At 44.4% G+C, this 21,487-nt stretch overlaps 2 protein-coding genes across 3 annotated transcripts in view; one reads left to right on the top strand and one right to left on the bottom strand.

The window, feature by feature from the left end:
• DCAF4 (DDB1 and CUL4 associated factor 4) overlaps positions 1-4,316 on the top strand; it is a 38,254-nt gene extending 33,938 nt beyond the window's left edge. The window contains exon 14 of the mRNA XM_068398209.1: positions 4,247-4,316. Coding sequence (XP_068254310.1) covers positions 4,247-4,299 — 53 coding nt within the window. The 3' untranslated portion in view covers positions 4,300-4,316. The remainder of the gene's footprint in view (positions 1-4,246) is intronic.
• The window catches only part of ZFYVE1 (zinc finger FYVE-type containing 1), a 29,973-nt gene extending 8,727 nt beyond the window's left edge, over positions 1-21,246 (bottom strand). The window contains exons 1-5 of one of the 2 annotated variants that reach the window (XM_068398206.1): positions 20,785-21,245; positions 19,890-20,091; positions 19,217-19,753; positions 2,706-3,210; positions 570-784 (exon numbers count right to left, since the gene is read on the bottom strand). In XM_068398206.1, the coding sequence (XP_068254307.1) occupies positions 570-784; positions 2,706-3,210; positions 19,217-19,714 (1,218 nt within the window). In that variant the 5' untranslated portion in view covers positions 19,715-19,753; positions 19,890-20,091; positions 20,785-21,245. Of the gene's footprint in view, positions 1-569; positions 785-2,705; positions 3,211-19,216; positions 19,754-19,889; positions 20,092-20,784 lie in introns of both variants that reach the window. The other variant, XM_068398207.1, reaches the window with a different exon arrangement.
• Positions 21,247-21,487: the final 241 nt, after the last annotated feature.

Genomic DNA, 21,487 nt, shown 5'->3' with positions numbered 1-21,487 from the left:
TGCACCTCTGAAGTGATACACAATTTGGCTTGATCCCATCTTGTTTGCTAGCTACCAACACATCCCCTTCCTCCTTTTTGCCTCCTAGCCCTTGGGTTACACTACACCCAGTGCTAGGTTTTGCGAACCATTAACTCCCTGTAAGTCTCTTGCATTCCCTCCCCTTGTGCTGAGGCCATCCTTAGGAATTTCACCAATAACTCCTTCTGGGCCTCCTCTTTGTAAATCATTGTCATTAAGTGCTTGTCACTCACAACATCAGTTCTTGTTTTCTTTCACAGTCAGTTTCTTCCTGGCTCAGTTTTTTGATTTTGCTCTGTTCTGCTCTTCAACTTTTCTTGACCGTTCAGAGTCTTTGCTAAGATGTGTGTTTGTTTTAGAGTAAAAGAAAACCTATCCACTCTACCTGGCTGTTACACAAAAATCATCATCTTCATTGAAGACTTGCTTTATCTCCAGATATCTGCAAGTCTGCGTCACTTGTTCACATGCTCTACCTTTCACTGCAACTGACAGTTACTAGCAACAGTGATACAAATAAAGATTGTGATGAACTCCTCTCCACTTACTTTTAGTGCTTTGTAGATAACCCCAGGCTGTCTAGGTGACCGAGTGGTATTGTTCTCCAGCTGCTGCTCCACAGCTCGCCTAAGTCCAGAGAAATCTGTTGGAGGATTGTATGTCCTTGTTCCCTTGTAGTGGATTGAGCTGAAAGCCTCAGGAAAACAGCTTAGCTTCCGAAACCGATCCTGAATGAGCTTCTCAGGAACCTCAGAAGGATGATCTATATATAAAGAGTATCAGGAAGTATATAAACAACTGATTGTTTAAAATAATATTTAAATTGCACAGTGCTTACACATGCAACACAGTGCTAGTTTTTCAACTTAAACATTCTGATACATCTGGAATGCACTTATATTTTACAAGTAAGAAAAGAAACTAACTGCTTCCAAAAGCAGCCTCTGTTTTTTGATACACAGCTTTAGATTCTAAGACCAAGTTCCACAGGTAAAACCAGAAACATCTAGATTTGGAAACACAGATAATCAGAATAAGAAGCAATTTATGACATAATATAAGCAAACTCCATGTCAGCACACTTGTTAGCTCTTCTCACCAGACCATAACTTGGTACAGCTAGTTGTAGCACCTGATAAGTGGAGGACATGAACCTTACACAGGCTGCTTATTCTCCATGCCAACCCTGTAGCAAGGAAGACCGAGCCTCTATCAACCTTTTGTACACAGTGAAGCACTTCAGAACTCGCCACATCAGGTCAGACTCCATAGAGCTGACCACATTCTTCTGCCTGCTTCCAAGTACCCGCTGTACATTTCAGAATAGGGCAGGCTCCTTTTTCCCTGCCCTAAACACACTTATCTCACTTATCCATCGAGAGAGATGGTTACAGCTTGTTGCAAATCCACCTGCTAAGAGGTTTCTTTCCTATTCCTACCATGATCAGAAGTGATCATAAAAATATAATTTTTTTAGTATCCTGACTTTGCACACAGGTGCAACTATCATTACGGGTCTCTAAATCCAACCTGCTGAAACAGCAAATTTCAATAACCATACAAAACTCTAAACTGCTGATCAGCAAATGTAAGAAAAGGAACTGCCTTGGCAGGTAACTTAAAAGTAATTAAGAAGGCACTCTAATAATAACCAGAAAGAATGCCAGGTTCTTTTACTAGCTCAAGAACTCACTGGTTAGAAAAGCCAAAATGAGAATGTGGGCCAGCAGGGAGCTGCTGTGGTATTACACAGCAGAAGACTCCCAGATGTTCACAGACAGCAGGACTGAGCCTCAGCCACTGCAGGCCAATTCATTAGGGCTCTTGCTCATCAAAGCATGAGAAATGGACAGAATGAAGAAAGGTTTCACCATGCCCTTTGAAACATGGCAAAAATGGGGCCAGGAGAAGAAATTTACATCCCTGTATAGTCAAAACCAAAATGTGCCTTGATTTCCATAGGACGGTGCATTGCACTCAGACATACAAATAAAGTACACAATTTAAATATGCATAATCCAGTATGACACAAGCCAAGTTGAAAGTACTGTTGAAGAACACTGAAAGCAACGGGAAGAATAGTGTGCTGGGCCTGCTGATTTGGCCCTATCAGATACCTGCACAGAGAAAAGTGGTATTAAACCATCAGCTCTGGGCCACCACAGCCTCAGTCCCAATCTCGCACCAGCCTCAGAATGACGTTGGTCCACAGAATTTAAAATAGTAGAATGAGGGTACTGTGGGTATTAAAGTTCATCAATTTCATTATTCTTGTCCGTCCTAGTTTCTACATACAGTTTTATTTTATTTTTCTGCAACAGGATCCTGCATACCCCTGCCAAAATCCTGGGGTGTCTCAGTTTTCACCTTTGCCTACCATATCACCCATGCTCGTGATCTTGCATGATGACCCCCTCCTACAGCTGGCAGAACTCCCATCATGACTAGTCAGTACCGATGTCCAACTGGCTAAGAGGATTATTCTAGCCGATCTGGGGTAGTCAGATCACCATCAGGGAATGCTCTGCTATTTCCATAGCCTGGCTCCCAGACTGGAACGAGAGAGCAAAACCCAAACCACATCTTTCTACATGGTAGTAAAGAACGCTGAATATTCAACGCAACTTGATAATTTATACATAACGTTTAGCACATAGTAATTCAGTTTCTTACTGCCTACTCACCAGAGCCCAGTAGCTTGGTGTACACAGTCTCGTGAAAGATGATGACACCCGGACCCAAAGTTGACAGAGGAACATCTAGGCCACAGCGGGCTGTGGTAGCTTTTAGCTCCTTGGTGAAATGTTTTAAATAAGCCTCCGAGGCATCACCAAGGAATTTGAAGAGATCATTGTGGAGCCTGTCAGCACGAGTACGGTAGATGACAAGGTCAGAGATGGCCAGGACCTTCAGCAGCAGCCGTGTTCTCTGGCTCAGGTTCACAGTGGCCCCCAGGAGGCCCTCTGTATCAATTACCACCACTTTGCGGACAGGGTCATAGGCTGCCCAGACTCCAACTGTGCAAGACTCTTGGGCTGGAGACGTCTTGAAGACTTCCCGGCCATAGAAGAAAGTGTGGTTAAGGGTGTGAGACTTGCCATCCCCCGTGTTCCCAAAGATGGACACTACCTTTAGATGCTGGTCAGGACTGCAGTCCAGTTTCTTAATAAAGTCTTCTTCATTCCTTACCTTCCAAAGAAAAGAGAAAAATATTACACCTATGCAACTGGAGTAGACAACACAGAAAACACAGCTGGTTTCAGGATTCATAAGACTAATGAGAATGATTACTTCCTGTTCAGATTTCATTGTAAGTTTCTGAAGCACCAAGGAATACAAAGCACAATATTAGAAAGCAGTTTTGTAACACATACACATCGATGGGATTTAGGCTGTTCCATCACATAGCTGTTTTGGAAGTGATGTCTCACGGTGATTACCTGTCTACTGAAACCTCTTGTCCCTCACCCCATGGCCTGAGGCAGTCCTTTCAGAGAAGGGAGCACAACCCTACTTCCAAGTCTGCCAGAACAGCTACTTGGAGCACGGCACTCTCAGTAGCATTGGTCTCCTGGCAAGCATCCAAACTGAGGTGCAAAAGAGTGGAGTGCTTTTGTCACCTTAACTTGCCTCACCCACAGAGGCTGAGCACCTGTTTAGAGAGAAAAAGCTCCTCTGTGCAGCTGTGCTGCATCTATTCACAGCCAAAGGCTCTCAGACACAGCCTGTCCTGCTGCCACTGGTCTCCAGCTGACAGATCCTTCAGCTTGAAAGACTGACAAAGAAGAAGAATGCAAAGTTGTGCACCAGAGTCAGGTGGTCAAAGCAGGTGAAACTGGCTTTTACAGATGTGCCACAACTACCTCAATCATCATTTAATAATTTACCGTATTGTGCTTTCATTTTAAAAAAAAAACAAACAAAACAAAACACACATGCACACACACAAACACAAAACCAAAAGAGAGCACACAGCCTTCAGCAGGTAGCTTCTCTTTGGCTTCACATAGATTAAATGACAAGCATCATGCTATTTAGGTTAAAGAGTAGGGCATTTTCTGCTCAGATACTAGAGCAACAGGGAACACGATAAACAAGCAATGAAACAGGTTAGGGCTCTGCAGGAGAGCCTGCCTTGTTTTTGTTGCAGAATACGGCCTTGGCTTTCAAAGGTTCATGCTTCTGGCTATGGTTGTTTATCACTTGCTTTTTCTTCTCCCAGCAGGTTTTATCCACATGTTATGTGACAGAGAAGAATATGACAGAGGCACTTTTTGAGAAGGATTGAATTTACCCCCTCCATCATGATTCCCTCCTCAAGGAATCCCCGTCAGCTGAAAGAAGCAGGGCTTCCATCCCCTCTCGCCTGCCTCTCAACTTCTGGAAGCTCCTTGGCTGTTCCCTGCCCCCTGGCAAGTACAGTTGTAAGGTCTCATGATACACGATCCACAGAGGTCATGAGGTAATAAATGGTTTCTTTGAACAAGTTTATTCTTAGATCAGTAAATTAGTTTAAGGCTCAGCCAGCCCCATTTGCTCTGCTCAAATCTATCAGCAGCATCCAGACTTTGAAGGAAAATAAAAAACAGCCAGTGTGCCAAAAAATAAAAAATAACCAGTGTGCCAGACTGTGGTTGGGAACAGCGTTCAGAAAGAAAAACTGTTGACTATGGAGCTGCGGTAGCTTCTCACACACAGACTCAAAGCATTCAAGGCAGCCTCACAGTGTAAAAGAAAACAGGAAATAGAGAAATCAAAATGCTCTCAACAGAATCTTCTCTGGTGTCTGTGGGAGACCATCAAGATACACTCAAGTTACATGTGCACAAGACAGGGTCTGCTTTTTTGGTAGCTGTGATTATTAGCTTGTCATCAGAAAGGTAGTTTAGATGACAGATGAAGTTTTTCTTAGTGTCTCTGGAGATGTCTCTGTAGAGTAAAGGAAGTTCTTGGCCCATGGGATAGCTCCTAAAAACATTCTCAGATTTGGTAATATAATAGTGTTATGTGTATGTAAGAAAAAAGGAATATGATAATTTCTTCTCCAGACTGTTTTGGTTTTACCTCTCACCTCCCAGACTTCTTACCATAAGGGTGGCAGACCTTCTTTTTGCCAGAGTCAGTGCCTGACCAGACCTAGTCATTCTGGTTATGGACTCCCTGGACAGCCCAAAGAAATATCAGTCTGCAAACAGCTGCTTAAGTATTGGCAGGACAACTAACAACTAAGGTCTTTCAGGCAGCACTGGTTATTATTCTGGTATCAGATTGGGAGAGCATGTGAAAGGGGCTGAGTCAGTAATGTCAGAAGACACAAAGGACAACAGGGACCACAGGGATAAGGGTAGCTCTGCAATGCATTCCCACAGTAAGAAATAGGAGTCAACTCACAGAAACTCCACTGCAGCTGAAATTGTCCCAAGCTGAGCTAATGCAAATGTCCACACCACCAGCCTTCTTTCACATTCAATGTACTTTAACAACTGCTGATGCCAGGGCAACTTACTGTGGGAAGAAGAGCTGGATTGCTGAGCCAGACAGAAGAAAAGTTGGTTCCAGGTCAATAATCCAGATCAGTCCAGCAGAAAAGTTACTCTGAATATCACATCAGACACCCAAAGCACTGAGCTCTTACCCCCTTCTAAGGCTCTAGGCTCTTTTAGACTTCCTTGCAGGACAGAACTCAGGAGGGTTTCGGACAAGCAAGTCACCTGGGATCACAAGTCCAACATAGTCTCACACTACTCAGTAATGGGTGAGAAAGAACTTAGACACGAAAAGAGTAAATGTTTCCTAGCATGCTTTACTAGCTTTCAGTAGTCAGATATCAAAGGACTTCCCAAGTAGTGGTTGCATCTAGACACTCATGTTTGCTAGAGAACCACTAGATCTATCCTCTAGGAGGTTGTCTGACCCCTTTGTGAATCTAGTCATAGTTTTGGATCCTGCAACATCCTGTTACAATAAATTCCATGCACGAAGGGGGATGGGGAGAAATAAAACCAAGAAACAAACCAATACATGCAAAAAAAAAACCACCTTCCTTTTGTTGAATATGCTTATATGTCAGGGGTGTTCCTTGCTCTTGTCTTCTTTAACCACTGCTGAGCACAGGGATGATACTCTCAAAGAACCATCCACAACAATCCCCATATCAGTAGTCAAATGTACTGCCCTTGAGCAAGTTCCTTTAAGACATTTAAAGTCAGTGGGTGTAATAAGTGTGTCAAAGTACTAATCCCCATTGGGCTCAAGTCCCACTTTTCCATTTTGCTTCTCATCTCTAAAGAAGTTTGCATGGTACCACCTTCTGCTGCACATGCAAAGGACTCGTTTCCATAGCTGTGTCCACTCCCATGTTGCCCAAGAGCTCCACATCTCTAACACGAACAGCAGAGTGTAAAAATGAAACCTTCCTTAAATTGCACAACAGTCAATTAAGAATGAAAACTTTGTTTGTCTAACCTAAGACAAGAGGCATATCTCTCCAGCCCCTTCTCCATTTTGCCATTTCTAGTACCAGAGACTCATTTACACTTTTGTTATAGCTCTAAGAAGAAGATTCTCTTCTAGAAAGAACAGTTTTTACCCCATCATAGGTTAGAATAATGGTTAGTTTTAACTACATTGCTGTTAGTAACTGTCATCCAGCCCCCCATATAGTCATCCATCCAAGCTGAGCTGAACTGAAGGTGAAGGTCTTTGGCAGGAAAAACAGAGAACTTTACAGCTAAAGTCCTCTCTAAGGAGGACACAAAAACTCATACCATGCTGCTGTGGAACATATTTAGATCTGAAGCCTCCTTGTCACCCATACTTGGAAATCTATTATACCTAACATAACAAGTTTCCTAGATCTGAGCCATAATAAAAGCAGAACTGTTTAGGAATAGACAAGAAACAAGAACTGCCAAAATGACATTCCTGCCTACGAATTTCTTGGAAATGATGTTATTAAAACAATAAAGTGTTAAAAGCTTAGGAACAAAATCCATAAAATAGAATGGAGTTTCCAATGACCTGTACTCATACAACTTTAACTCTGCCTTCAGGCAAAACAAACACGTTAAGTGAATCAGACATTTTTACCACAGTTTTCTCCTTTTAAAACTCTTTATGAACCCTTTAAGGCTTACTAATATTCATGGAAGCTGTGCACAAAGCCAGAGCTGTGCCACGACGACACAACAGCTCAAAACAAAACTCAAGAATGCTTGGCATAATATTCATCAGAGCGCCTTCATTTGCTGGTCTTACACTGTCATTTTGACTTACATTGATACTTTTGTTGTTGCATTTTTTAATCTTTTTGCTTGGCCTGATTTTAACAGAGTATTTTTAATAACTAAAATACATTTTCTGCAATCAAGAAAGATACCATCATATAAATAATTAAATTTATGAGTCATTAGACTTGTCTGACAACCAGCAAATGACAGTATCTTTTGATACACAACCACTAAACCAATAAAGAGGATATAAATTTAACACACTTTTCAATGAATGGAAAAATAACCTATAAGATTTGTAACAGCACATCCAAATATATACCAGCATAAAATTGCAAACATCTGGAACAAATCAGTCTTCAAGTACAAGCAGTCAAAACAATCAAGTGGCAAACAAATACTATTTCCCTTAAAGCATTACTTAACATTGGCAATACAAGAAATTCTGCTCACAGTTCAGAAAACATTTTAAAAAGATAATGCTTACAAGAATTCAAACTAACACCTGAAATCAGAGGGGGAAATGGCAAAGCAAGCTAAAAAAAGATCTGCAACCTTTTAAGCAGCCCCGAACTTCTAAAACACAAAACTGAGAAAATTTTAGGTAATTGATCTTAAGGACAGAGTATCATATCAAGCATTAAACCTGGAAACAGAATAGATCTGTCAGATCAGCCTACTTCAACACAGACCAGTTCTTTATGACACAGCTTCTAAATTTTGGCAGTTGTGTTTTAACTCTAAAAAACTGAGTTCCTGTCCAGAGGTAGATTCACACAAAAGTCATACAGGTGCATGCCTAAAGCCCCAGGTCCTACCATTAGGTCATTACATCAAAATTTCTGTGTACATTGAAAACAAACAAGAGAGAAACCTATAAAGCAGATTCCTTCCTTTAACTACAGCCTATAAGACAAATCCGAGAAGAATAACCTGCACCACAGTACAGTGCAGCGACCAAAATTCACACCTCTGCAGATCTTCTCACAATCACTCCTAGAAAGAGAGTGCATTAATGCAAAGAAGCACAGCTGGCTTATCCCAGCAACTCAAGTGCAACAGGCTATTAAAAAAGCAGCTGGAAACTTCCTGGTTTTGCCCCAGGAGAAAATTTTGTTGATATTCCCACGTTTCCTGCTTCCAAGTGAGAAAAAGGATTGCGTAGCTCCCTGTGACGAAGAGAAACTCTCTGCTATGAAACCCATGACATGAGTAGAGCCATGAGAGGGGCTCTAGACTATCGTAATTAAAACTCTGTTTCCACTAAGATCATAGACTAATTCAGGCTGGAAGGGACCTCAGGAGGTCATTACGCCCTCCAAGCTTTGAGAGGCCTGCAAATAAGAGAGATGATTTTGATCATAAGCAGGTGCTCAAGAAGAATCAAGGCTAATGTAATTGTAAATCCAAGCAGCTCTAGTTTCCTACCTTAGTTTGTCTCCTATACCTTTTCTTCTGCACGACTTCCCATGGAAAATGTCATTTATGCCCTTACTCAAGTCTTCCACATATAACTTAAAATCCATAATCCAATTACATAGACATATTTCATAGAGAAATAAGCGCCTCTAAAACATAAATTTCCTAAAAGTTTGATGAAAATAAACAGCAGAGTAGAAAAGAAAGACTCTAATAACCTTTCTGAGGAAAAAGCTTGTCCCTTGTCCACTCCAGACAGCCACCGAGACACAGTACTAAGGTGAGCAGTCACACCTTACTTGCTAGCCAGTAAGCATGCTGGCAGGTGCATGATAGCACTCATACTGCTTCTTACCCAAAAGACTGGATAATGGGAGGCAGACATCTCAGCAATTAGACTTCATTAATTCTACTACTCAAAGAGTTACTTGTTACTATGTAAACATTTTATAGTAGCTTGGAAGGGTTTTCCCAAAAGGGTTGTATCAATGGATTAGTTTATAAAATTGCGTATGTCATAGCAGTAGTTGGCATCTGGTATTCAGGAGTAAGTTACTAATCATTGACCCAGCAAACACTTAAATATATTTATCGTTATTGTCCTCCATTATCTCCTGGACTTCAGACAAGCTGACAGTGGACATCAGCATTTTCAGGATCAGAGTCCTACAGAGCCTCAAGCCCAAACTGAGTGACCTGACAGCAGATGCGGGGAAGGCAAAATAAAGGAGGAGACAAACACACCCTGAGGATTTAAGGTTAGATTCCAACACTCCTCCTCAGCTTCAGCTAGTTGTGGTCTTATTCCCCATGCTGGGTGCAAGTCTGGCTCAACCAAAGGAAAGCATTTGTATTAGGGGTGTTTTCTAAGCTGAAGTTTTTTGTACCTGCTTATTTGCCTTCACTGCAGTACTACCTATGGGTTCAGTTGAGATTTGTTCTATTAGGCTCTGTATATACCCGTGAAAATACTGTCCCTGAACTGAATATCTTTTTCAATCCAAAGTTATCCTGTTCATTCCCATAGCTCTGGCAAAGGAATTCAGGAACAGTATTTTCATGGGTTTGTACAGAACCTGACACAATGAGTCTCAAACAGGACTTACAGGTCCCTGCAATGAAGGGTGGAGGCTGCCCATGGCTGAACCCCATGTCTTATCTATTACAGGACTATTTCCTGAAAGAGACAAAGAGATAAGAGTTAAATGCTGCTTAACAACCCTACCCAAAGAGAGAGACCCTATTTCAAAGGTTTTAAGACAGTGGTGGAAAAACACACACAGGGATGGGATGTAACTCAATTTGATTGGACTCCTCGCTAACCCAAGAGGCAATATTGACTGAAATATTGCTATTACCAGATAAATTACCCTTGTAGATGACAGCTGAGTTATATGAAACTGCTGAAAGCAGAAGTAAGACTAGGCAGCCCACTAACCTGTTTGCTAGCTGAAAAACTACTTTTGCAAGAACTCAAAACTAATAAAGACTTCAAGGTAAATGCAACTGTTGCAGAAAATGCAACTCAAAGAAAACAGTAAACAATGAAGCCGAAATCATTATTCTGTATCATAAGTACCTTTCAAGTTCTCCATGGATGTTAATTTGGCCACACAGCTACCAATTACCACCCCAATGTCACAGCAGTAGCAGCAGAGACCACATCCAGGTGAAGAGACTTGCCCAGAAGACAGCAAGTCAGTGAGCGAATTTATGCTGTAACTATTAGTCTTCCTCAATACTATGGGTAACTAGATGACCTGTGTGGACACTACTTTATACCACTGTCCTTGTTAAGAGGGGCATTTACAAACTTACTTGTATTACAGTGCCACTCTTCCTAGAAAATAGTTACTCTGGTTATTTTCCCAATTGCAGGGTGTTTTGACAGGCAAACCAAAGGACTGTGAAACTTCTGCCTTTATGCAATCCTAAAGCAAGGCATTAACAACCCAGGTAAAAAAGTAAAAGGCATACTGCAGCAATATCTGCCTCATGGTGACCCCTGCAGAAGTGAGAAAGTGAAGGAGACTGAAAGGACAGAAGGGCTGGAGGACAGCAAGCTGCCAGTTCCCTTTTCTTTCTTGAATGCATCCCAAAGCACTCGCATCCTGCTCCTTCCTGGCAGCACCCAGGAACCCAAAAGGATTCACTGAATAAGTGGAAAGAGGGGTACAGCAGAGGAAGCACTAGAACGCCCCCTTCCCCCCGCCAACCCTATTTAGTTCAGGAACTGAACTAAGTTCAGGAACTCCTCAAATCAAACAGTGGGTAATTCCAGAGTGGCTTGCTACCAGCTTCCCTCACCCGTGACATGCTCTCCTTTGCTTCCACATCTGCACTCATTTCAGCATATGGACAAAAGAGACAGGTAGCAAGCAAGAGATTTGACTCTAATTACGGCCCAGGAGAGCTGCATCATGAAGAAGGTGCAAGAGTAGTTCCAGGGAAAAGCAGTATTTGTAAGCAGCTATATTCAAATTAGCTAGGAGTCAGCCTGAGACTGTTAAAGGAGTTGTGCATTTCTTGAATGGATGGCTCCTCTCCCATCTTCTAAAAACACTCTTCAAAATGCTGGTATATGTCCAGTGGAAGAAAGAACACTTCTAACCAGCAATTGCTAAGTAGTTTTTCTACTACTTTATTCCAAGGACAGAAAAACAGTGCACTTTAGTGTAGGAGAGGGAACTGCAAAACGTATAACAGTCTGGGATGGGAGGAATACTGAAAAATAGCAAAGCAAGAAAAGAAAGAACGTACTCCCAAAAATACCTTGGCAAGAAAACCTCTCTGAAGTACAGAGGAAGAAAACTCATCAATAGTACAGCTACAGTGATGAGGGACAGCAATTACATATCCTGATCCGACAGATCACACTGACCTAAAAAACTTGGATCCTTCTACACTTCTTCCTCCTTTACATCCATGGCAAACATACCAGCTGTGACTCTTCAGTTTACAGGATACGGACTAAAAGTCCCAGAAACGTACAGTTGACTGTGCTACCCTAAAGCACAAAACAAAAACATTGCCCCAACAGCAAATCAAGCAAGAGTGTCATGTGAACTAGTTCTGTTTGCTACACAAATGCTTTTCTACTACAGTGGCAAGCAATAAGACTTAAGAGATGGTGATCTCCTCTTAGGAGAGAAGACATCGCATTAGCTTGCATTGACTGACAAAGAATACTTGACTAGAAAAAGCATTCCTAGTGACTCTCCATTCTCTCATCCCTAAACTTTGGCCAGGCTCAAATCAGCAGGCAATAAGGAAAAGTCACAGTACTTTCATCAGCTTTACAGCAGGAGTAAGAAAAACAAAGCAGCTACCACCTCTTAAAGTGTTACCACTCCGTATCTGTAACTTTTTAACAAGAGGGGACAGAGGAGGATACATGGACTGTTATGCTGTTAGAGGCTGGTTGTTTAATGATTGTATAAAATGGTCTGCATTTAAATAAGGGCTACAGGTCATTCTGCGTCATCTAAACTGACTGCAAAGCATTATATAGATCCTGCTCAGTATTTGCTGAGGGAAAGAGCTTAATCCTTTAGGTAATCAGGCCACCTGATCAGGAAGAGAAAGTAGATGAGGCCTTCTACAGACAGCTGAAAGTAGCCTCATGATCACAAGTCCTGGTTCTCACGGGCAACTTCAACCACTCTGATATCTGCTGGAAAGACAACACAGCTAAGCACCCACAGTCCAGGAGGTTCCTGCAGAGCATTGATGATAACTTTTTGACACAGGTGGTGGAGGAACCAACAAGGAGAGGTGTGCTGCTGGACCTTGTACTAACAAAGAAGGATTAGTTGGGGACGTGAAGGCTGGGGGCAGACTTGGCTGCAATGACCATGTGATGGTGGAGCTGAGGATCCTGCATGGAGGAAGCAGGACAATAAGTAGGATTATAACCCTGGACTTCAGGAGAGCTGACTTTGGCCTCCTCAAGGACCTACTTGGAGGAATCTCATGGGTTAGGGCTCTAGAAGGTAGGGGGGTCCAAGAGAGCTGGTTAATATTCAAGCATCACTTCTTCCAAGCTCAAGATTGGTGCACCCCTATGAGTAACAAATCAAGCAAAGAGGGCAGGAGACCCACATGGATGAGCAAGGAGCTTCTGGGAAAACTCAAATGGAAGAAAGAAGTTTATGGAATGTGGAAAAAGGGACAGGCCACTTGGGAGGAATATAGAAAGGCTGTCAGAGTACGCAGGGATGTGACGAGGAAGGCTAAGGGGTCCACTTGAAATTAAATCTGGCAAGGGATGTCAAGGACAACAAGAAGGGCTTCTTCAAGTACATCAGTAGCAAAAGGAAGACTAGGGAAAAGGTGGGCCCACTGCTGAATGAGGTAGATGCCCTGGTGAGAGTAAACAGAGAAGGCGGAGTTACTGAACGCCTTCTTTGCTTTAGTCTTTACTGCTAAGGCCGGGCCTCAGGAATCTCTGGCCCTGGAGGTAAGAGAGAAAGTCTGGAGCAAGGAAGACTCTCCCTTGGTTGAGGAGGATTGAGTTAGAGATCATTTAGGCAAACCGGACACCCACAAATCCATGGGCCCCAGTGGGATGCATCCATGAGTGTTGAGGGAGCTGGCAGATGTTATTGCTAAGTCACTCTCCCTCATCTTTGAAAGGTCATGGAGAACAGGAGAGATGCTTGAGGACTGGAGAAAAGCCAATGTCACTCCATCTTCAAAAAGGGCAAGGAGGAAGACCCAGGAAACTACAGGCCTTTGTCAACCTCACCTCCATCCCTGGAAAGGTGATGGAACAGCTCATTTGGGATGCCATCTCTAAGCATGTGGAGGAAAAGAAGGTTATCAGGAGTAGTCAGCATGGATTCACCAAGGCGAAATCATGCTTGACCAATCTGATGGCCTTCTATGATGGCATAACTGGCTGGGTAGATGAGGGGAAAGCAGTGGATGTTGTCTACCTTGACTTCAACAAGGCTTTTGACACTGTCTCCCATAACATACTCATAGGTGAGCTCAGGAAGTGTGGGTTAGATGAGTGGACAGTGAGGTGGGTTGAGAACTGGCTGAATGGCAGAGCATCAGAGGGTTGTGATCAGCGGCAGAGAGTCTAGTTGGAGGCCTGTAGCTAGTGGTGTTCCCCAGGGGTCAGTACTGGGTCCAGTCCTGTTTAATTTATTCATCAACAATCTGGATGAAGGGACAGAGTGTACCCTCAGCAAATTTGCTGATGACACAAAACTGGGAGGAGTGGCCGATACACCAGAAGGCTGTGCTGCCATTCAGCAAGACCTGGACAGGCTAGAGAGTTGGGTAGAGAGAAACCTAATGAAGTTCAACAAAGGCAAGTATAGGGTCCTGCACCTAGGGAGGAATAACCCCATGCACCAGTACAGGCTGGGGGTTGACCTGCTGGAAAGCAGCTCTGCAGAGGACCTGGGAGTCCTGACGGACAACAAGTTCACCATGAGCCAGCAATGTGCCCTCATGGCCAAGAAGGCCAATGGTATTGTGGGGTGCATTAGGAAGAGTGCAGCCACCAGGTCGAGGGAGGTTATCCTCCCTCTCTACTCTGCCCTAGTGAAGCCACATCTGGAGTACAGTTCTAGGCTCCCCAGTTCAAGGAAGACAAGGAACTATTGGAGAGAGTCCAGCGGAGGGCTACAAAGACGATTAGAGAACTGGAGCATCTCTCTTATGAGGAAAGGCTGAGGGACCTGGGTCTGGTTAGCCTGGAGAAGAGAAGACTTAGAGGGGATCTTATCAACACTTACAAATACCTTAAGGTCGGTTGTCAAGAGGATGGGGCCAAACTCTTCTCAGCGGTGCCCAGCGACAGGACAAGGGGCAACGGGCACAAACTGAAACATGGGAAGTTCCATCTCAATATGAGTAAAAACTTTACTTTGAGGGTGACAGAGCACTGGAACAGGCTGCCCAGGGAGGTTGCGGAGTCTCCTTCTCCGGAGTATTCAAAACCCACCTGGACACGACCCTGTTCAACCTGCTCTAGGTGAACCTGCTTTAGCAGAGGGGTTGGACTAGATGATCTCCAGAGGTCCCTTCCAATCCCAACCATTCTGTGATTCTGTGTCTAACCCTGCTAGAAGTTAGACACGGAGAGAACTCAAGTAATGGGGCTGGATTTAGGAAATGGAGATGTCTATTAACAAAACAAAAAGACCCTGCTAACTGAAGAAAGGGAACTCGTAATGGGTACCTCAGGGCAGACCCAGTAATAAATGTATGCTCCTTTCTCCCACATAAAATTATACTGCTGGGGATATTATTTTTGTGACTAGCTAGGGAAAACCTTTCTATTCTTCCTGTCTCCTTGGTAAGGCAGGCTACAAAGTCAGTACCTTTTATTTTTCTTTGCAACCCAGAGATTGGGTAATTTCTTGTGACAGAGCTAGTTTCTGGTCAAAGATCAGTGAATTCTTTAAAGGCAGACTAATAACAAACAAGCATGTCTCCTATCTTCAATGGAAGTCAATGGAAGACTTTCTCTACTTCTATAAAGTATATGTGCTGAGTCCTTAATTAGGGCTTTGGACAGTGTTATCATAGAAGCCACTAGTGACACTACAACCAAGTTCTGATCCTGTGGTAAGAAGTCCCAACATCTGTTCCCCACGATAAAAATAGCAAATTGTTATTATGCATTGTTAAACATTTCTTCCCCCTTACCTCAGAAGTAATAGTAAATAGAGTTCACTGTACAACTGACACATAACTTTCTGCTTTATGCTTAAGAGCTCTATTGCAAAGGCAGTGTGTAAAGCAAAACAAAGCAAAAACAGATACTGTTCCAGAAACTGCATAAATGTAAGTACAAGAGGCAAAAACAGATACAGACCAGTGGAAAAGTTCAAGAGACAGTGAGACAGTATCAGGACTCGAAACAACTATCCTAACCTGAGTCATGTCTTCATTTTTGTATTTTTCTGTGTTTTTCTTAATAGATCGTAAGTATAGAGGAGTTTTAAACAAGATCAATGAATTGATTCTATAAGTTCTTAAGGGAAGTGCCTCCTATGTGCAAAGGGCAGTACTAGTAACAGCACAATGATGCTTGTTTTAAAATTCAGCAAGTTAGAGATACGAAAGGAAAGCTGACAGCAGATCATGAGATTCAGTTGGGGGACTTACGTAAAAAAAAAGAGGGCACACAGTTTGAATCCAACATGGCAAAGAAGAGATGTGGAAGATGTAATGAGAGCAGCGACAAGACCTAAGCAACTGACTGAGGAAGTAATCCCCACAATATCATTCCGCGTAGAGATGAGCAAGGAAGATAGACTATGCCAGAGGCTATTAACAAACAGATGCTGCAGTCATCAAGAACAATTTGATTGAAGTCTCAGCTTTAGATATGTGACAGATAAAGCCAAAATTCTAATACTGTGTAAAGAGAAACTGCATAATACAGCCTGAGAAAAGGGACCTAGAATGGGGTCTAAACTGCAGGTGATGCCAATTTGTAAAATGTGGACAAGATTTGTTTTCTGATAGAAGTCGTCAATATGGTCTTATAAGGGGCATTAAGTCCTGGAAGAAGGAAAGGAAAACTTGTGCTGTAGGTCAAGATGGCTGGGGACTAACAAGAGTCACAAAGAGACAGCTGGGGTTGGACTCCATAAGGAACGACCTTTCCCTCTGGTTCTTCCACAGACTTGCAGTACAAACTTGGATTTAACCTTTAATGGCATTTTCTTAACATGAGATAACCAATCTCTTTTTGAGGTGCTCAGATATAGTGCTGTAATGATGAACATCACAGAGAAGCCTGTTATTTCACCGATATGAACTTAAACTACCACCAGTTCTCTACAAACAACTGCTTCACAAGCAGTGGTTTAAAATGGGGCCTTTCCTGACTAAGTGGATTCAAAAGAAGCTCAAGAAGTCCTCAGCTTTCTGAGCTTATGGTTATGTCTGCAAAGCGCAAAAAGCTCCAAACTAGCTCTGAGCAGGCCAGCACATCTGTGCAACATGGCACAAAGACAATTATGCAGATCCCAGAATTATCATAGCTGTATCAGTGCAGTGCTGAGCTGAAGCTGAGAATCTCCACCTCTCAGCTAAACTAATTTGCTCAGGCACAGCTCCTTATGGATTAATCTACATTGCTTCTGGATGTGCAACTAGCTCAGTCACTGCTTACACACTACAAATGTCCTTCAGTTTCAGAGCTACCACCTCCAAGAAGCCAACAGGAACAACGACATAAAACATAACCACTTGAGCTTAACAACTCCAAGTTCCAAAGGAAACTAAAGAAGAAATCTCTTTGCCTTGTGTTCCCATCTCATTGAACTAGTTTCAAGTTAGAGGTTTGTAAACATCTATACATCAGCAAGCATCTCGCTCCATCATGTTTGCTCAGCAGCATAACTAGTTCTGCCTAATTTTGTAGGACTAACATTTAACATTGCTATGGCAGAATCCACCACTGATAGCAAATCAGCTGTTTCCTCTCTTATTTCCTAACTAATGCAACAATCCTCAAGTTCCAAAGGTCAGAAAACAGATGGTTAAAGATACCTGGACTCCATAATTCTGACAAATCCTTCTCCTGGTCTGCTCAAGCTTAAAAAGCCACACACCCTCAAACCCCAAATGTCCACATTTCAAGTTATTAGTTTTGGCATTTGGGGACAAAAAGTTTAAATAAAGACCATTCTAAGAATTTCTCCCCAGGTAATCAGCAATAATCTTGCTAATGACAAGCACAAAAGAAAAGACCGAGAATCACTTTCCTATAGCTTAATTGGCTGTTCAGTATTATCAAGAGCAAAAGATGCTACAGATGTCTTCAGAGCTAGTTAGTCATATGACAGCCCTCTCTAAATAAAGGTCCTCATGCTCACTAGCAGAAACATCACTATAATAGCAAGCACTCTTTAAGTTCCAGCTGCCAGAAAATATTTTAATTGAAAACTCTCAAGCTGCTTTGAGACTGGCTGTGAAATGTCACGTAAGTATTCAGCTATGGAGAAGAGAACACTCCAGATGGAAGAGCTCTGATTCAACATCTTGATGGTGAAGCAAGATCATTTTTGGAGAGCTTTTTCAACCCTGTTCTGATCAAATCGCTATGACCTGATAAAGGACCACTGCTGTCCCAATAAGGAAGTTGGCTTTATTGCCCATGACATTTAAATAGCAATGCACTTGCTTTCAAGAAGCAGCCAAAAAGTCTGCCTCAATAAGGCTTACAGATTTGTGAGTATAAAGATAACTTAAACCAGCACAACCACACACAGCCACAGCTTGTGAGCAGCTTTCCAGGACAGCCCTGTTCTAAGGTGTTTCAGAGCCTGCTCTAGTGGCTAGATGAAGATTATTGAAAAGTCTGCATCTTAAAGTAATAGTTGCATCTGCCATACATTACAAGGAAATGTGTGTGTGCTTAGGAGAGGCATACAAACTTGGGACTGTCACTACACCTGAAACTCAATCCCTCAGTTTATAGTCACTGGTATCCTGCATAGTGTGTTTTCTATGTCAGTGCATCACAAAGACTGTCATCCTTTCTTCCCTTTCCCCTCCAAAAGCCACGAGAATTTGTCAATCAGTACACCTGAACCAACCAAAATGTGACCCAAGTACCTTACTACTATTGTATAGTATAATTACAGCATACATATACATACTCTTATGTAGTACAGAATAGATACAAGATACTTAAGTCACATTTCCTTGCAGTGCATGGCAGATACATTGACTGTTACTAGGATGGATACAAAGAACTAATCTATCAACAAGCAGAATACCATCACAATTCTTTTTACCGCTGGTAGCATGAATATGTTAAATTAGAGCAACCAGATACTGAGTCTTCAGGTGACTACACATTTTCTTTCAGTGTCTCCTGAATGAGGTTGAACATGAAGGATGCAAACTGGAAGCCAGCAGACAAAAGTGAATTTTGCCCTCTTTCAGCAAAAGGCTAACATGGAATAATATTTGTGACAAGCAATACAGCTTAACCATGGTGTCTGTAGGACTTGGATGGCACACTTTGGACCCTTATTTCTACTTTATCCTATTCCTAAAAAACAGATGGATTTGCTGATGCTAAAGGAGGGTAGCAGGGGGCTATAGTCTTGCATTAGCACTTCTTGGTACAGTGCCTACTCCTAGTCATACTGTAGGAGATTGGCTGCCAGCACTCCCATTTGCAAGATATCTACTGCAATCCTCTCAGTTCAATCAGGAATGATCAGCATCCTGCACAGAGAGCTCTTATCTTAGTTGTGTGTGTCTCAGTACAGTGTCAATTCTCTCACTAGCTTCGCTTACCAAGCCTCTTAGAGGAGGCTCTTGCCACACGCAAGGTTTTACTGAACTTGACCTTTTGAGGAACTCGTCAGCAAGGCCACTCCAAAGCACCGTGTCTTTTTGGCCCAAGATACTCACTTAGTGCCACTTAACTGTCTATCCTCATTTTGTTACCGTTGCTGCCAGTTACGGTTCAAGTATTAATCATGCATCACAGCAGCCTGTTAGTCTAAGATAGAAACTAAAGGATCTTGCCCGTTCAAACAAACCACAGCAGTTCTTACCTGAATCTCCTCAGTTTCATCCACCAAGAGGAAACTCACAACTTTCTCTGTCATCTTTCTCCTCTTGGTCTCCTCATCCATCCCCTCCTCCTCTTCCTGCTCTTGGGCTTTGCCAGCATGGTACACAGTGACAGGGTGCTTCCTTCTGTTTCCCCCAGCATGTGTTCTCTTCTGACACTCCACGCAGAGGTTGATTTTGCACACCTGGCACCTCACTGCTGCTATCTGCCTCGAGCCCGTCATACTGGCATGCATTATGTTCCCATTGGCACCTTTGCAGGAGTCACAGTACGGGACATGGCCGGGTCTTATACGGGTCCGTTCGTGGTTCCGTAACCTTTCCGGCTGATGCAGCTCTTCTTCACAACGCTGGCACTGTAGGCTCCTGCACTCGTCACACTCAAAGATTGCTTCATCTGTCCCACTGCAAACATAGCTTTCCTGGCACAGGAGCATTGTGTTCTGTCCTTTCTCTGCAGTTTGTGTGTGGGCGCTCATCTTCAGATTTCTTTAAAGCAATATTTTTCCCTCTCGTTTCTGTTTTGAACAATGATATGTGTAAGAGTCAGTTGCAAATTTAGGATTTTCTCAGGGGTAAGAAACACAACAGGAGTTCTGTCTGCACTTAATTTTAAATAATTAATAGATGTTTCTGTAAGATTCACACACTGACCTGCCTCCCAGGAAGAGTCTTGTTAAGCCTAGATGAAGATTCCTTTCTCCAAAATAAACTTAAACAATGTGGTTGGTTTCACGTATTGTTATACCCAAATGCTGGTATACATTCTTTCTCTGCTTAGCTGTATAACATATTTTCAGTGATGAGAAAAAACAAACCAGTCTGGTGTACTTCAGCAGACAGGGCAAGTGTTTCCCTGAAGCAGAGAACGAAGGGAGACGGTTGGTAACACAGACACAAAAAAGGCATTAGAAATGCACAAGTGCATATACATGTACACACACACACAGAGGACCGTGTGAATACTAGAAAATTCTCTGCTTTCACTCCCCAGCTAAGCTCCTCCTTCAGAGTTCACAGTATTTATTTGCTGGGAATTTCCTGATGTGCTTCGCCAAATAAACAAAAATCCGCTCTTTGTGCGCTCCTTCTAGTAACGCCGTATAACGATCGCCACCGCGGCCGGGCTCACGGACGACGCATCTTCTCCCTCTCCGACCCAAGTTGCCAAAGCAGGCCCCCGCAACCAGCGCCCGCTAAGGGCAGGCTGCGCCCCAAGCCGCCTTTGTTTCGACCCGCTCCCTCCCGGCTGCGCGGTGCCTCCCCACACCGGCCCGCCACCGCCTCCCCTCCCTCCTTCCCAGCTCCCGCTGCGGGCTGACCCTCGGCGCCCCCCTCTCCCCGGCTGGTTCCACAGACCTGGCGGAGAGGGAGGGAGGGAGCGGCCGCCCGCGGCGGGCAGCCAGCCGGCAGCGCTGCCCCGCGGCACCCGGCACTTGTGGCTCGGCCACCCCCGGGCCGGGCGGGGGCGGCGGGCGGCCCCCGACAGCGGCCGCGGTTACGTAACGCCGGTACCAGCCGGCGCCCGGCTCCCGCGCCCCGCACCTACCTGGGGCTGCGCCCGCCGCGGCGCCCTCTGATCCTAAGCAGCGGCCGGGCAGGGAAGGGGAAGCCCCCGGCTTCCTCCCGCCGAGCGGGCGGGGAGTTACGGCGGGGCCGGGGCGCGGAACAACAGGCGGCGCGGCTCGGGGCGCCGCGAGCCGGGCTATTGTTTACGAGCCGGCGGCCACCTTTCTTCCCCTTCCTCCCGCCGGCAACCGGTGACTAAGGAGTCCAGGTCCCGGTCGCGGCTTCCTCCTCCCCTCCGCACCCGGGGGGTGTCCCGGTTCTCCTCCCCCAGGGGCCGGGGCAGCGACCCGACCATGCAGGCGAGGCGCCCGGGAGGGCTGGGCAGGGCAGGACCCGCGCCCCTACCGCCCTCCGCCCGCTCCCCTCGTTGTCAGCCGGGATCAGCTGATCGCGGGGAACTTCAGGGTTATTTTCTCATCGCGGAGACGGGAAGGCGGCGGGCGGGAGGCGGGGCGGCGCTGGCACGCCGGGAGCTGTAGTCCGGGGCCCGCCGCTGCCTCATGGAGAGCCGTCGGCGGACTGCAGGGCCTCGCCGCGGCGCCTGCCGGGAGCTGTAGTTCCCGGGGCGGAAAGGGGCAGCGAGGCCCGATGCGTTGTTCCCGGGGCGGGGCGTAGCAGGAAGGTCAGCGGGCAGAGGTGGCGGAGCGTGGCAGCGCGGGGCGGAGGGCGCTGCGCTCCCAGGG

The sequence above is a fragment of the Nyctibius grandis genome, chromosome 4, assembly GCF_013368605.1.
Source record: "Nyctibius grandis isolate bNycGra1 chromosome 4, bNycGra1.pri, whole genome shotgun sequence".
NCBI lineage: Eukaryota > Metazoa > Chordata > Aves > Nyctibiiformes > Nyctibiidae > Nyctibius > Nyctibius grandis.
This window is presented reverse-complemented; position numbering and strand designations above follow the sequence as displayed.